The sequence below is a fragment of the Lissotriton helveticus genome, chromosome 8, assembly GCF_964261635.1.
Source record: "Lissotriton helveticus chromosome 8, aLisHel1.1, whole genome shotgun sequence".
Lineage (NCBI taxonomy): Eukaryota > Metazoa > Chordata > Amphibia > Caudata > Salamandridae > Lissotriton > Lissotriton helveticus.
The window spans coordinates 600,510,742-600,524,725 of record NC_136069.1 but is presented as its reverse complement, the minus strand read 5'-3'; the positions used below and the strand labels follow the sequence as shown (position 1 = coordinate 600,524,725).

General features: G+C 47.6%; 1 protein-coding gene across 2 annotated transcripts in view; it reads right to left on the bottom strand.

The window, feature by feature from the left end:
* Positions 1 to 11,409: 11,409 nt before the first annotated feature.
* KLF5 (KLF transcription factor 5) overlaps positions 11,410 to 13,984 on the bottom strand; it is a 33,871-nt gene continuing 31,296 nt past the window's right edge. For both annotated transcript variants that reach the window (XM_078657425.1, XM_078657426.1), the window contains exon 4: positions 11,410 to 13,815. In XM_078657425.1, the coding sequence (XP_078513551.1) occupies positions 13,637 to 13,815 (179 nt within the window). In that variant the 3' untranslated portion in view covers positions 11,410 to 13,636. The remainder of the gene's footprint in view (positions 13,816 to 13,984) is intronic.

The following is a 13,984-nucleotide window of genomic DNA, read 5'->3' as shown; positions in this document are numbered from 1 at the left end:
CCCTAAAATGGACACATATATTCCTATCAGTCACTCCTATGGCAGGCCTTATCAATCCTGAAGGCAGAGTGCTTGGAATTATGTGAGATGGTGCTCTGGCATGAGCTGAGCCCGTTTGCAGCTTGCGGAACCAAGTCCTGATCCATGATAACGCTATACCATATACTCTTAAGTGCATTATGATCCTCGCGGTCAAATGCTAACTTTGGCATAGCATTATCAAAACATGTCGAGTAAGGTGTCATACGAATTGGAATACTAACCCCTCGCCAATTCTGGCGACGGGGTTAGCATTCCACCCTTCTAGAGGGACACGGCATGCATGTAACTGTGAACCCCGGTTAAAGATAACTCAAGCCTCAGCATCACAAAATGGATGCTGCCACCACAGACACAAGTCTGACCTCCTGCTGCTGGGAGTCCTTCCAGCGAGGGGGGCTTGGACAAAGGGTTTCCTGCCTGGGGAGGTGCCAGCACCACCCCAGACAGGATTTTGTGTATTAGGTAGGCTCAGGCTGAAAGGAATGAGACATGCCTGGGGCACACAAGGTGCCCTGTGCATACACCGGTTCCAACCAGTTGCTGGGGCACTCCAGCCCCAGCTCTGGCGGGAAACTGGACAAAGGAAAGGGGGTGTAGCCACCCCCCTTCCTGGTCCCACCCAGAGGAGGGACCTAGTCGTAGTGCAGCCCCCTTTAGCCGGATAAAGGTAGGAGCTGGTCCCATTCCAAATCAGATTACTCTTGACAACTTCCACGAAGAACTCTTGACCTTCGACCTCCTGAACATCAGAAGACTGAAGAATCTCCCCTATGGTCAGGGAGTGACCATCCTGCTTCGCAGGCACCATCAAGCTTCTGTGCGGTTTGCTGCAAAGTCCTTCCATCCCGGAATCCGATGACCCAGCTCGACAAGACCCGGACCTCCAGACCTCTCTGACCTCTACCCACATCCACAGCACAGCTGGGACCCATGGGTGCGACGAGCAACGTGGAGACGGCCATCTTGAAGAAACCTGCACAGCGCTTCCAGCACGACCCCGAGGGTTCCTCGAGTGAGTGCATTAGAGACTGAGAAGCCCCACACCGACGCAGCTCCTGCACCAAAGACCAGCCCCCCAGCATCCCCGTGATCTGCGTGGGGCCCTTTTGCTTGGTTGCTGCCCTTCCTGTTGTCTGGTCACTTGCTGGCTGGCTAGTGACCTCTGAGACGACGACCCGAAGATTTCGACACTGCTAGTCTGGTCCCCCAGACTGGCCCTTGCTTCCTTGTAAAAAAGAAGCCCCTTGGACCCTCCTGGTCCACACCAGACACCATCTTTGTTCCACCGCGTGGCTTGCATTAGCCAAGGCCTGTTGTCCAGATCGACGATCCGACACCGCCAACAGCAGCAGACTACGTGGGATAGCTCGTGCCTCCAGCCTGGTCGTGAAGAACAGCTCCTGGTCCGCTCAGCTACAGAGAGAAGCGACCCTTCCTTCACCTGAACGCGGCGACAGCTCCTGGTTCCCTCCTGGCTCCAGCACCGTCACTGGCTAGTGACCAAGACTCTGTCCCCTTCCTTTTCAGGACTTCCTTCTTCCTAGTTCCATCCTTGGAACCACCGGACTCCTCCATCTGGCTGCCTGCCAGCAACTTCTTGTTTCAGGCATCACCGGGATCAACGCAGCAAACCCGACACTACTTCAGCCCTATGCACCCGCAGTCTGTGGGTTAGGTAACTAAAGCTTCTAGGTCCTGAAGTCTGTGTCCACTATCCTAGTGTCTGTGTCCAATATCCTAGTGTCCAGGTCCACTGTTTTCCCTCCATCCAGCCGGGTTCGTCCGGAATCCGTAACTTTGTAAACTGTTGCATCCATAGACGTTGGTACGCATCCCGCGTGAGAGTTTCCACTCTGCACGTGAGTCCCGTGGGCCTCCTGCTCCTTACTTACCTAGTTTGTAGCGTAGTCCCACCGATCCTCCAGCCTCTGGATCTTCTTACCGTACTTTCTTTCCTCGCATTCCATTGTTCGAGTACGTGTAAATATTGTGCGAACTCGTATTTCCTTTTTAGTATTGTCATGTGCTTAGCCCTCTGATCTCGAGTTCAGAGGTGTTGTTAATAATAAATATATTGTTTATTTTCATAACAACCTGTGTGGTGTCCTTTCATCTGGTATTCACGGGGTTATATTGTGGTAAAACAGCTGGCTTCACATGCCAAAAGAGTTTAGCCTAAAGACTGCTTTTGTCCACGCTACTAGGATAGCTGGTCTATCAGGTTGACTTACAACCAATCACCATAAGGGGTTGTTTGGACTGATATATGATGCTCACTAGTTCTAGTGATCACCTTGTATCAGGCCAACTTCTCACATTGGTGTGCAGCGGTTGGGATTTGAGCTTGCTGTTGTTTTACCACGTATAATCTTGAAAATATCATTTGAAAGATCACATAAGGTACCTAGGTACATATAACAAGCTTAGAAATACTCTGAGTTCTACTGAACCAGCTTTTGTAGCAGAAAGGGCCTAGCACACCCTGACTACAACTCTTAGCAAGGGATCAGTAGGAAAACCCATAGTGTAGGTAGGTGCATCACTTACACCACACTAGAAGCATGTCTACCCATGGAGAGTCCACAGAGACTCCCCTAGTGGCTAGTGACCCTCCACAGGTCCTTTCCAGATATGCAGCTCTCAGTTTCCAGGAGATGAGACAATTGTGTACCTCCAGGAAATTGAAACAGGGTTCTAACCCTACCACTCCCTTTCTGTTAGGTCTCTTATAGACATATGATGCTAGAAAGGCTACTCATACAGATGGGAGCATGCCCCCCTTAGAAGGTACCCAGGGTGATCCTGACCTCCCTGAAACTGAGGAAGTAGAGGAGGAGGAGGATGAAGAGTTTATTTCTGGGGATGAGGCAGACAATGGTCCTAAGCTAGTCAGCAGACTTACTAGGGCCAACAGAGCTATATAGGGAAGGATCTGGGGGACCCCCAGTACTGACCCTGAGCAGGCCTAACTTTGGAGTTAGAAGAGATAGGTCTCATTCTAGGGACTCCAGTAGATCTGTGCGCTCTCATGCCTCTTCTCAGAGGAGAATACTTCTCCCCAGAGGAGAATGACTTCCCCCTCAGAGGAGAGAACATGAAGCAAGGATGAAACAGGCTAATCTGAGGATCCAGAGGGAAGAACTTGCCCTTGCCAAGGAGAAGCTTGCCTTTGCTAGAGAGCAACAGTTGAGTGGGGTAGTCCCCACTGGTGGCAGCAATATCCCTAAGGATAAAGACAGGAGTTTTGATACTAGACACCTGAGTAAAATAGTGCCCCCCTTTAAACAAGGGGATGACATCCACAAATGGATGACTGCTTTGGAGAGGGCCTGCACTGTCCAGTGCATCCCTCAGAGTCAGTGGGCAGCTATATTGTGGCTCTCCTTTGAAGGTAAAGGTAGAGATAAGCTCCTCACTACTAGAGCTGAGGATGCTAACAATTACCAAGTCCTGAAGAATACACTGATTGATGGGTTTGGCTTAACAACTGAGCAGTACAGGTTGCTGTTCAGAGACACCCAGAAAATTCAGTCTCAGGATTGGGCTGACTTTGTTGATTGTGCCACTAAGGCTTTTGAAGGCTGGTTACTGGGAAGTAAAGTTACTGATTACACAGGATTGTATAACCTAATTATGAGAGAACAAATCTTAAGTAATTGTCAAAATCAGTTGTTGCATCAGCACCTTATTGACTCAGATCTGACCTCTCCCCAGGAATTGGGAAATAAGGCAGACAGATGGGTCAGGACAAGGGTCAAGCAGCAGAACCAGAACCAGGGTGGTGGCCAGAAGAAAGCAGATCCCAAGGGTAATGAGAATAAGCAAAATGACCAGAAGTCTTCAACAGGGCCCCAACAATCTAAAGAGGGTGGGTCCCAGAATTCCCAAAAGAAGAAGAATAATGGTCAGAAGAAACCATGGTGCCAATACTGTAAAAGTAATACTCACTGGTTTAGTGAGTGCACCAAGAAAGGCCCAACTCCTACCACTACTGCCCCTAAGGCACCTGCACCCCCTAGTACAGTTAGTAGTGGTAGTAATCATCCCAAGGCTATAGTGGGGTTAACCCTGGGAACTGAGGCGGGTTCTGACTTAGTCAGGATACCTACTCAGGCTGTTCTTGTTTGTACTGGGGACATGGATATGACCCCTACAATAAGTCCCAGTACTCTGGGCATGTACAGGCAAACGCCTTTGATAAATGGAAAAATGGCTCAGGCCTACAGGGACACTTGTGCCAGTGTCACTATGGTGACACCCAACTTTGTGGACCCCGACCAGGTAATACTGGGTTCAGAGTACCTGGTGACCAATGCTAGCAATGCCACTACCTCCCATAGTATGGCACTTGTTAATTTCTCCTGGGGAGGGGTAAATGGCATCAAAAGGGTTGTTGTTAGTTCAGACCTCCCAGTGGACTGTCTTTTGGGCAATGATTTGGAATCCTCCCTATGGTCAGATGTGGAGTATAGGACTCATGTGGAAATGTTAGGTTTGTCAGCACATGTCCTTGCTGTGACTAGGTCACAGGCCAAGAAATGCCCAGCTGAACTAGTGCTGGATCCTGGAAGAATGGACCAGACACTACCCAAGAGAAAGAGCACTAGGGGTAAGGTTGACCCTTCCCCCCTGCCTCAGGTGGAGGATCAGCTCTCTCAGGAGACTGACCCCAAGACCCCAGAAGGAACTGTCCTAGAAGAGCTTGAGCCTGAACAGGTTGAGTTTCTTGGGACAGGGGGACCTTCCAGGGCAGACTTGAGGCAGGCACAGTTAGACTGTTCCTCTCTTGAACCCCTCAGACAGCAGGCTGCAGGGAATGCTACAGGTGCCCATAAGGTATATTGGGACGATGGACTCCTATACTCTGAGGCAAGAGACCCCAAGCCTGGTGCTACCAGGAGGCTGGTCATCCCCTTGTCTCTGAGAGGTTTCCTTCTCACCTTAGCCCATGAAATTCCCCTTGCAGGTCACTTAGGCCAGAACAAGACTTGGGACAGGCTTGCCCCACACTTTCACTGGCCCCATATGTCTGAGGACACTAAAGAGTTTTGTCGCTCATGTGTCACCTGCCAAGCCAGTGGCAAATCAGGTGGCACAACAAAGGCCCCCCTTATACCACTACCTGTGGTGGCGGTTCCCTTTGAGAGAGTGGGGATTGACATTGTTGGACCAATGGACCCCCCCAACAGCATCTGGGCACAGATTTATACTGGTGGTAGTGGATCATGCCACCAGGTATCCAGAAGCTATTCCCCTTAGGACCACTACAGCTCCATTGTGGCTAGGGCCCTGGTTGGAGTTTTCTCCAGAGTGGGGTTCCCTAAGGAGGTTGTCTCTGACAGAGCTGCAAACTTCATGTCAGGATACTTGACTGCTATGTGGAAGGAGTGTGGTGTAAATTACAAATTTACCATACCCTATCACCCACAATGCAATGGGCTTGTTGAAAGATTCAACAGGACCCTCAAAGGGATGATAAAAGGGTTACCTGACAAGCTTAGGCGAAGATGGGACATCCTTTTACCCTGCCTTCTGTTTGCTTACAGAGAGGTCCCACAGAAGGGGGTTGGTTACAGCCCTTTTGAGCTTTTGTTTGGACATCCTGTAAGAGGACCCCTATGTCTTGTGAAGGAAGGATGGGAGTTACCTCTCAAAAAGCCTAAACTTGACATAGTGGACTATGTACTTGGTCTCCGCTCCAGGATGGCAGAGTACATGGAGAAGGCATCTAAAAACCTAGAGGCCAGCCAAGAACTTCAAAAAGCTTGGCATGACCAAAAGGCTGTCCTAACTGTTTACCATGCAGGACAGAAGGTGTGGGTGTTGGAGCCAGTGGCCCCAGCAGCTCTCCAGGATAAATGGTCTGGACCCCACATCATCATTGAACAAAAGGGAGAAGTCACCTACTTGGTGGACATGGGAACTCCCAGGAGCCCTCACAGAGTACTTCATGTGAATAGGCTCAAAGCATTTGTTGACAGGGAGGACATGGGCTTGCTCATGGCCACAGATGAGGGAAAGGAGGAAGAGAGTGACCCTCTCCCCGACCTGCTCACTCAGAACCATGATGATGGGTCAGTAGATGGTGTAGTCTTTTCGGACAGCCTCTCTGAACATCAGCAAAAGGATTGTAAGCAAGTCCTTCAATCCATCAGACAAATGTTTTCTCTGACCCCGTGAGACAAACTGGTGCACACATGAGGTGGACACTGGAGACAGTCTGCCTATAAAGAGTAAAATCTACAGGCAACCTGACCACGTCAGGGACTGCATAAAAACTAAAGTACAAAAGATGTTGGAATTGGGAGTCATTGACCCCTCAGAGAGCCCTTGGGCTAGTCCTGTAGTTCTAGTGCCTAAACCTCACACCCAGGATGGTAAGAGAGAGATGAGGTTTTGCATAGACTACAGGGGTCTCAATGCTGTCACTAAGACAGATGCCCATCCAATACCCAGGGCAGATGAACTGATAGATAAGTTGGCTTCTGCAACTTTCTAAAGTACATTTGACCTCACAGCTGGTTATTGGCAAATCAGGTTAGCTGAGGATGCCAAGACCAAGACAGCATTTTCTACCCCAGGAGGTCATTACCAATTTGTGGTGATGCCCTTTGGTTTGAAAAATGCCCCTGCCACTTTTCAAAGGTTGGTGAACCAAGTTCTCACTGGGTTGGATGACTTCTGTGCAGCATATCTAGATGATATTGCTGTCTTTAGCTCCACCTGGGAGGATCACCTGATCCACCTGAGAAAAGTTTTAGAGGCCCTGCAAAAGGCAGGCCTCACTATCAAGGCTACTAAGTGCCAGATAGGGCAGAGTCAAGTTGTATACTTGGGCCACCTTGTAGGTGGAGGCCAAGTTCAACCTCTGGAGAGCAAGATACAGGCCATAAAGGACTGGGCTCCTCCAACCACCCAGACACAGGTCAGAGCTTTCTTGGGCCTGTCTGGTTATTACAGGAAATTTGTCAGAAATTATGGAACCATTGTGACTCCACTTAATGACCTGACAAGTAAGAAAATGCCAAAGAAAGTTCAGTGGACAGTTAGCTGTCAGAAGGCATTCGATGACCTAATGCAGGCCATGTGCACTGCACCTATTCTCAAGAGTCCAGACTACTCCAAACCTTTCATTGTCCAAACAGATGCTTCTGAGTTGGGTGTGGGAGCTGTTCTATCTCAGCTGAATATTGATGGTCATGACCAGCAAATTGCTTTTATAAGTAGAAGGCTGACCTCTAGAGAGAAACGTTGGTCAGCTATTGAGAGGGAGGCCTTTGCTGTGGTTTGGGCCCTGAAGAAGTTGAGGCCATACTTGTTTGGTACTCACTTCAAAGTTCAGACCGACCATAAGCCCCTCTTGTGGCTAAATCAAATGAAGGGTGAAAACCCCTAACTTCTTTGGTGGTCCATTTCCCTACAGGGGATGGACTTTACAGTGGAGCACCGCCCAGGGACTGACCATGGTAATGCAGATGGTCTCTCCAGGTACTTCCACTGAGAACAAGAAGACTCACCTGGTCAAGGTTAGTTTAACCCCTTTAAAGCGTTGTAAATAGACCTCCCCAGTGCTGCGCTGTCCATTGGAACTAGTGCTGAATGGACGTCCAACGGTCGTGCGCAGCACTGGGGAGGTAGTGGCCGTGACGACCGTTGGCCGACGGCAGCAATTAAGGGGTTAATGTCCCTAAGTTTTGGGGGGTTATGTAGGAGAGTGGGGTCTGCAATCCCATGGCCACCCCAGATTTTTGCTTCACTGGTTTACGACTTTCCCTGGCTGTGGGCCTGCTAATCAGACCCACAGCCTAGCTGTTCTCTCTCTAAATTGACAAGCATGTAACTTAGGTGCATTTACTAATTGGAACTGGGCCACCTTATCAGTCCCTGTACAGTATACCTCAGGTATCCAGGGCATAGGTGTACCCAGGGCCTACCAGGGGCTGCAGCATGTATTATGCCACCCCTGGCTGGCCACCCAAATCTGACACAACTGGCTGCACGACAGCTGGGGCAAGGTGGTGTAATCACCCTTTGCTTTAGATATAGTATTCCTATATCTAACCCTAAAATGGACACATATATTCCTATCAGTCGCTCCTATGGCAGGCCTTATCAATCCTGAAGACAGAGTGCTTGGAATTATGTGAGATGGTGCTCTGGCATGAGCTGAGCCCGTTTGCAGCTTGCAGAACCAAGTCCTTATAGCTGTTCCATGATAACGCTATACCATATACTCTTAAGTGCATTATGATCCTCGCGGTCAAATGCTAACTTTGGCATAGCATTATCAAAACATGTCGAGTAAGGTGTCATACGAATTGGAATACTAACCCCTCGCCAATTCTGGCGACGGGGTTAGCATTCCACCCTTCTAGAGGGACACGGCATGTATGTAACTGTGAACACCGGTTAAAGTTAACTCAAGCCTCAGCATCACAAAATGGATGCTGCCACCACAGACACAAGTCTGACCTCCTACTGCTGGGAGTCCTTCCAGCGAGGGGGGCTTGGACAAAGGGTTTCCTGCCTGGGGAGGTGCCAGCACCACCCCAGACAGGATTTTGTGTATTAGGTAGGCTCAGGCTGAAAGGAATGAGACATGCCTGGGGCACACAAGGTGCCCTGTGCATACACCGGTTCCAACCAGTTGCTGGGGCACTCCAGCCCCAGCTCTGGCGGGAAACTGGACAAAGGAAAGGGGGTGTAGCCACCCCCCTTCCTGGTCCCACCCAGAGGAGGGACCTAGTCGTAGTGCAGCCCCCTTTAGCCGGATAAAGGTAGGAGCTAGTCCCATTCCAAATCAGATTACTCTTGACAACTTCCACTAAAAACTCTTGACCTTCGACCTCCTGAACATCAGAAGACTGAAGAATCTCCCCTATGGTCAGGGAGTGACCATCCTGCTTCGCAGGCACCATCAAGCTTCTGTGCGGTTTGCTTCAAAGTCCTTCCATCCCGGAATCCGACGACCCAGCTCGACAAGACCCGGACCTCCAGACCTCTACCCACATCCACAGCACAGCTGGGACCCGTGGGTGCGACGAGCAACGTGGAGACGGCCATCTTGAAGAAACCTGCACAGCGCTTCCAGCACGACCCCCGAGGGTTCCTCGAGTGAGTGCATTGGGGACTGAGAAGCCCCACACCGACGCAGCTCCTGCACCAAAGACCAGCCCCCATGCATCCCCGTGATCTGCGTGGGGCCCTTTTGTTTGGTTGCTGCCCTTCCTGTTGTCTGGTCACTTGCCGGCTGGCTAGTGACCTCTGAGACGACGACCCGAAGATTTCGACACTGCTAGTCTGGTCCCCCAGACTGGCCCTTGCTTCCTTGTAAAAGAGAAGCCCCTTGGACCCTCCTGGTCGACACCAGACGCCTTCTTTGTTCCACCGCGTGGCTTGCATTAGCCAAGGCCTGTTGTCCAGATCGATGATCCGACACCGCCAACAGCAGCAGACTACGTGGGACAGCTCGTGCCTCCAGCCTGGTCGTGAAGAACAGCTCCTGGTCCGCGCAGCTACAGAGAGAAGCGACCCTTCCTTCACCTGAACACGACGACAGCTCCTGGTTCCCTCCTGGCTCCAGCACCGTCACTGGCTAGTGACCAAGACTCTGTCCCCTTCCTTTTCAGGACTTCCTTCTTCCTAGTTCCATCCTTGGAACCACCGGACTCCTCCATCTGGCTGCCTGCCAGCAACTTCTTGTTTCAGGCATCACCGGGATCAACGCAGCAAACCCGACACTACTTCAGCCCTATGCACCCGCAGCCTGTGGGTTAGGTAACTAAAGCTTCTAGGACCTGAAGTCTGTGTCCACTATCCTAGTGTCCAGGTCCACTGTTTTCCCTCCATCCAGCCGGGTTCGTCCAGAATCCGTAACTTTGTAAACTGTTGCATCCATAGACGTTGGTACGCATCCCGCGTGAGAGTTTCCACTCTGCACGTGAGTCCCGTGGGCCTCCTGCTCCTTACTTACCTAGTTTGTAGCGTAGTCCCACCGATCCTCCAGCCTCTGGATCTTCTTACAGTACTTTCTTTCCTCGCATTCCATTGTTTTGAGTATATGGTTTGTCGTGCCCCTAAGGCACACAAGTAAATATTGTGCGAACTCGTATTTCCTTTTTAGTATTGTCATGTGCTTAGCCCTCTGATCTCATAAAGAGTTCAGAGGTGTTGTTAATAATAAATATATTGTTTATTTTCATAACAACCTGTGTGGTGTCCTTTCATCTGGTATTCAAGAGGTTATATTGTGGTAAAACAGCTGGCTTCACATGCCAAAAGAGTTTAGCCTAAAGACTGCTTTTGTCCACGCTACTAAGATAGCTGGTCTATCAGGTTGACTTACAACCAATCACCATAAGGGGTTGTTTGGACTGATACAAGGTGATCACTAGAACTAGTGAGCATCATATATCAGGCCAACTTCTCACATTGTGAATAAGACAGGAGTATATGTGTGTAACAAAGACAGGAAACCCTGTTATCCACTTTTAAAAAGTGTAAAAACCCACTACTGGATCCGTTTTAGTTTGAGGAGCCTCTTGTGGTCAGAAACATGCATTATAGTTGTCCAAAATAAATATATAGCCCCATCTGCGGTGTTGGCTGACTCCATAAAATATCTAGGTAAATGGAAAGTGCATGTAACAGGAAATGCATGCATGCATGCATGCATGTGAGCACCCTACAGCAAGTCTCTAGAGTAAGGTCCACTCCAGTACTAGAGTAAAGGGGGGGGTTGATTTGGGAAAAGCCACTGTACCCATCGCAGCGCACAGTGCTGATCCGTAAACCGAGAACAAAACATTCAGCATGGCCCTAAGGTTAAGTGGACTAGAGGAGAGGCCAAGGTAGGTGGATGAGAAACAGGTGGTTGATAGTAATGCTCACTAGAGAACAACCACTCAGATTCCCTCGGGCACCATATGATGGCTTCTCACCCATAATGCCTGCTAACAAAGTTCTTCTATCATAACTGACGACTAACAGAAAGGGTTTACCAACAATCAATAGTTATAAACTTCCGTGAACCTCTACAAAACAAACTCACTATGTACTCAGATACTCAAAGTGATCGATGTAAACCAGTCCACCTCGATGTCATTCGATTGGTGCTGATGGCCTTCTAGAGCCAGAGACCAAATTGAACAGTTACAGGAAAATGACTTGCACTGCTGACATCATGTAGGCTCCAGTTGAAGGAAACAAATATCCCTGCAGTCTGTAATAAGAAAGCAAATCCTGCCTTGCCAAATCCTAACCCCACCGCTGATTCGGAGATAAGACATCAGCTGATGGCCTTGGAAGCCCATGGTCTTCCTGTACCCTGGAAACTGCAACCGGAAATGCAGAGCAACGGGTCACCAATTATTTAGGCACTTAGGTTTATTTTTCAAAAACATTTGCAATATAGTGTAAATCATTTCAGTCTCTCAGAAAACAAGTCAAAAACTATACAGCTGTTTGCTCCACATTTCCATTGACAGTATTACAATAAAAAAATAAAGAAAAGAGACAGAAGCAAAACAGCAAACATTTTCCACACGCATTTCCATTTATAAACATTTTGAAGCCTCTTACAAAAAAAATATACAACATGTCAAATATTTACATTTTGTTTTTAAAACGCCACGTAGCTAGAATATAACAAAAAAATACTATAATTTATTAGAAGTAAAAATAGCATCAACAAAACAAAAAAACTACCGTAAACCACAAAATAAATAAAGACAATGAAATAACGATGCTTATTAAAAATGAGGGTCTCTCAAGACTCTTGGTATTTTACCCTTTTTGTTACCCACAGCATCACAGTTTGTAGGTCGTATTACACTTCCATAAATGATATCTGAAGTTCTGAATAGCATTGTTATTGCATGTATAATGTATTAATAAACTATGCACCGTAATTTGAGTAAATTACTGCGTCATTTACCTAACTCTACCAGTGATTATACAAATCACATCGGCACTAGAATAGAAAAGGAAATATTTCGTTTTTAATGAAAATATTCTTAGGACTCTACTCCGCATAAAAATGCATCATCCACGGATCCTAATTTCTGGGGGTTGCAACCCTTATTTTCACTTAACAGCTCTGGGGAATGAAGTTCAATCAACTGGTCTCTCAAAGCCTAGTTACCAAGCAGTGGGAGAAGCTTATGGCCGAAAGGTCAGCTTTACCATTTTTCTAGTAAGACACATCTGAATCCAATCCGATCCAAAAAGATGTCGTCCAGTAGGCCAAAACCTCATTCGAGCGATTCTCATGAAAGAAAAAGATGAACAAGTGCAAATTGTCTTGCCCTCGTTTTCAGAGAGCAGGGTTATGGGATAGCTAAAAAACAACTAAATGTTACGATACACCGCTTTCCATCCCAATCATTAGAGAGCAGGTTTATGGGATAGCTAAAAACTAAAATGTTACGATACACTGCTTTACATGCCAGGCAGAGGATGATGTGTCAATTCATTTCCTAAAGCCAAAAATCTAAGACCACAAGAAACAGAGGATTTGTTAGCAAATGTGGTCCTTCAGTTTATATGGGAACCCCATAATGGATCCATGCTATTCCTGACTAAAAAGGCTATTGATTCAGGAACAGCAGACCACAAATTATTTTTGCCGAATAGCGATTCTGAGACCGAACATGGTCAGTCCACTGTTCAAGCAAACCGACACAGAGCATAATAAGTCTTCCCAAAACTCACTTGGTTCCTCCTACAATATTTCTATGTAGGCAACATAAATTAGCTTATCATACATTCGGCTTTGGTAAACACTCTATAAACAACCCTTCCTGGGATATGAACCCCACAGTTTGCTGTGTGCTGAGCTGCGCAAACTTTGATATGCAACCTTCCTTCACAACAGTCAGTGCGTTCCAGGTTTCCTAGGTAAACATATGCGGATCGCAAGCTCCTTTGTTTTCAGTAGCCCTTTGAATATTTGGAAACATGATTGTTCAGATGTGCCACACGCAAGTTAACTCGGCTTGCACAGTCACAAGTAAAACATCTGCAAGAGCAAAAATATGCAGGTAAGTGAGCATAAACTTTGTTCCGTGGCTGAATTTATACTGGTGTAATGTATATTTACATTACCATTTCTGCAGCATTTAATAAAAAAAGTCTGCCTATACATATCAAGTAATGTACATTATTTGAGTTTTAAAAAAAATGATCAGGGCACCATGGCTTGTCCTTTGCGTGCATTTGTCCGTGACCCCTCTGCATTTACCAAACACTGCCACAATAAGAGCGGTGCTTTGGTCATAACATCACAAAAGTAAACGTAACGCTGTAGTGTGTTGAGATGTAAATATGTGTAATGAGACAAAACCGGCTGACAAGGTTGTTTTACAGGAGACCCAAGAAATGATGCTCTCAGAGGACGGATGACATTTGAATTTTGTTCCAGTCTCATCTCGCCCATAAACAAACACTTCCAGTTTTACATTTCTTCCAGTGCCTCTTGCAGGTGGCAATGTCCTTCCCAACTGGATATAGCAACATACTGTCTATTTCAGTTATGAGGCAGTAAAGCGAAATTGCATAGATACGGGGGAGGGGGGCCTCATTGGAAGAGTCCAACTCAATTCTGGTGCCTCTTCATATGTAGAGCCAGGTGGTCAGAGCGTGAAAAACTTCGGTTGCACACTGCACATTGGAAAGGTTTCGCCCCGGTGTGCTTTCTGTAGTGGCGCGTCAGTTCGTCTGAGCGAGCGAATCTCCAGTCGCAGCCGTCCCACGTGCACTTGTATGGTTTCTCGCCTGAAAGTCAAGCAAAAATGGAATTTATAAAGTGGAGTCTCAAAATAACATTGAAAGTTGTAACATGATGGGGATCCATATTACATAGTTATGAATCAATGAATAAAAAAAGAAACAAAAATAACTGCTGTACACCTGTAGATATGAGACAACATCCCTGATAAGCGAT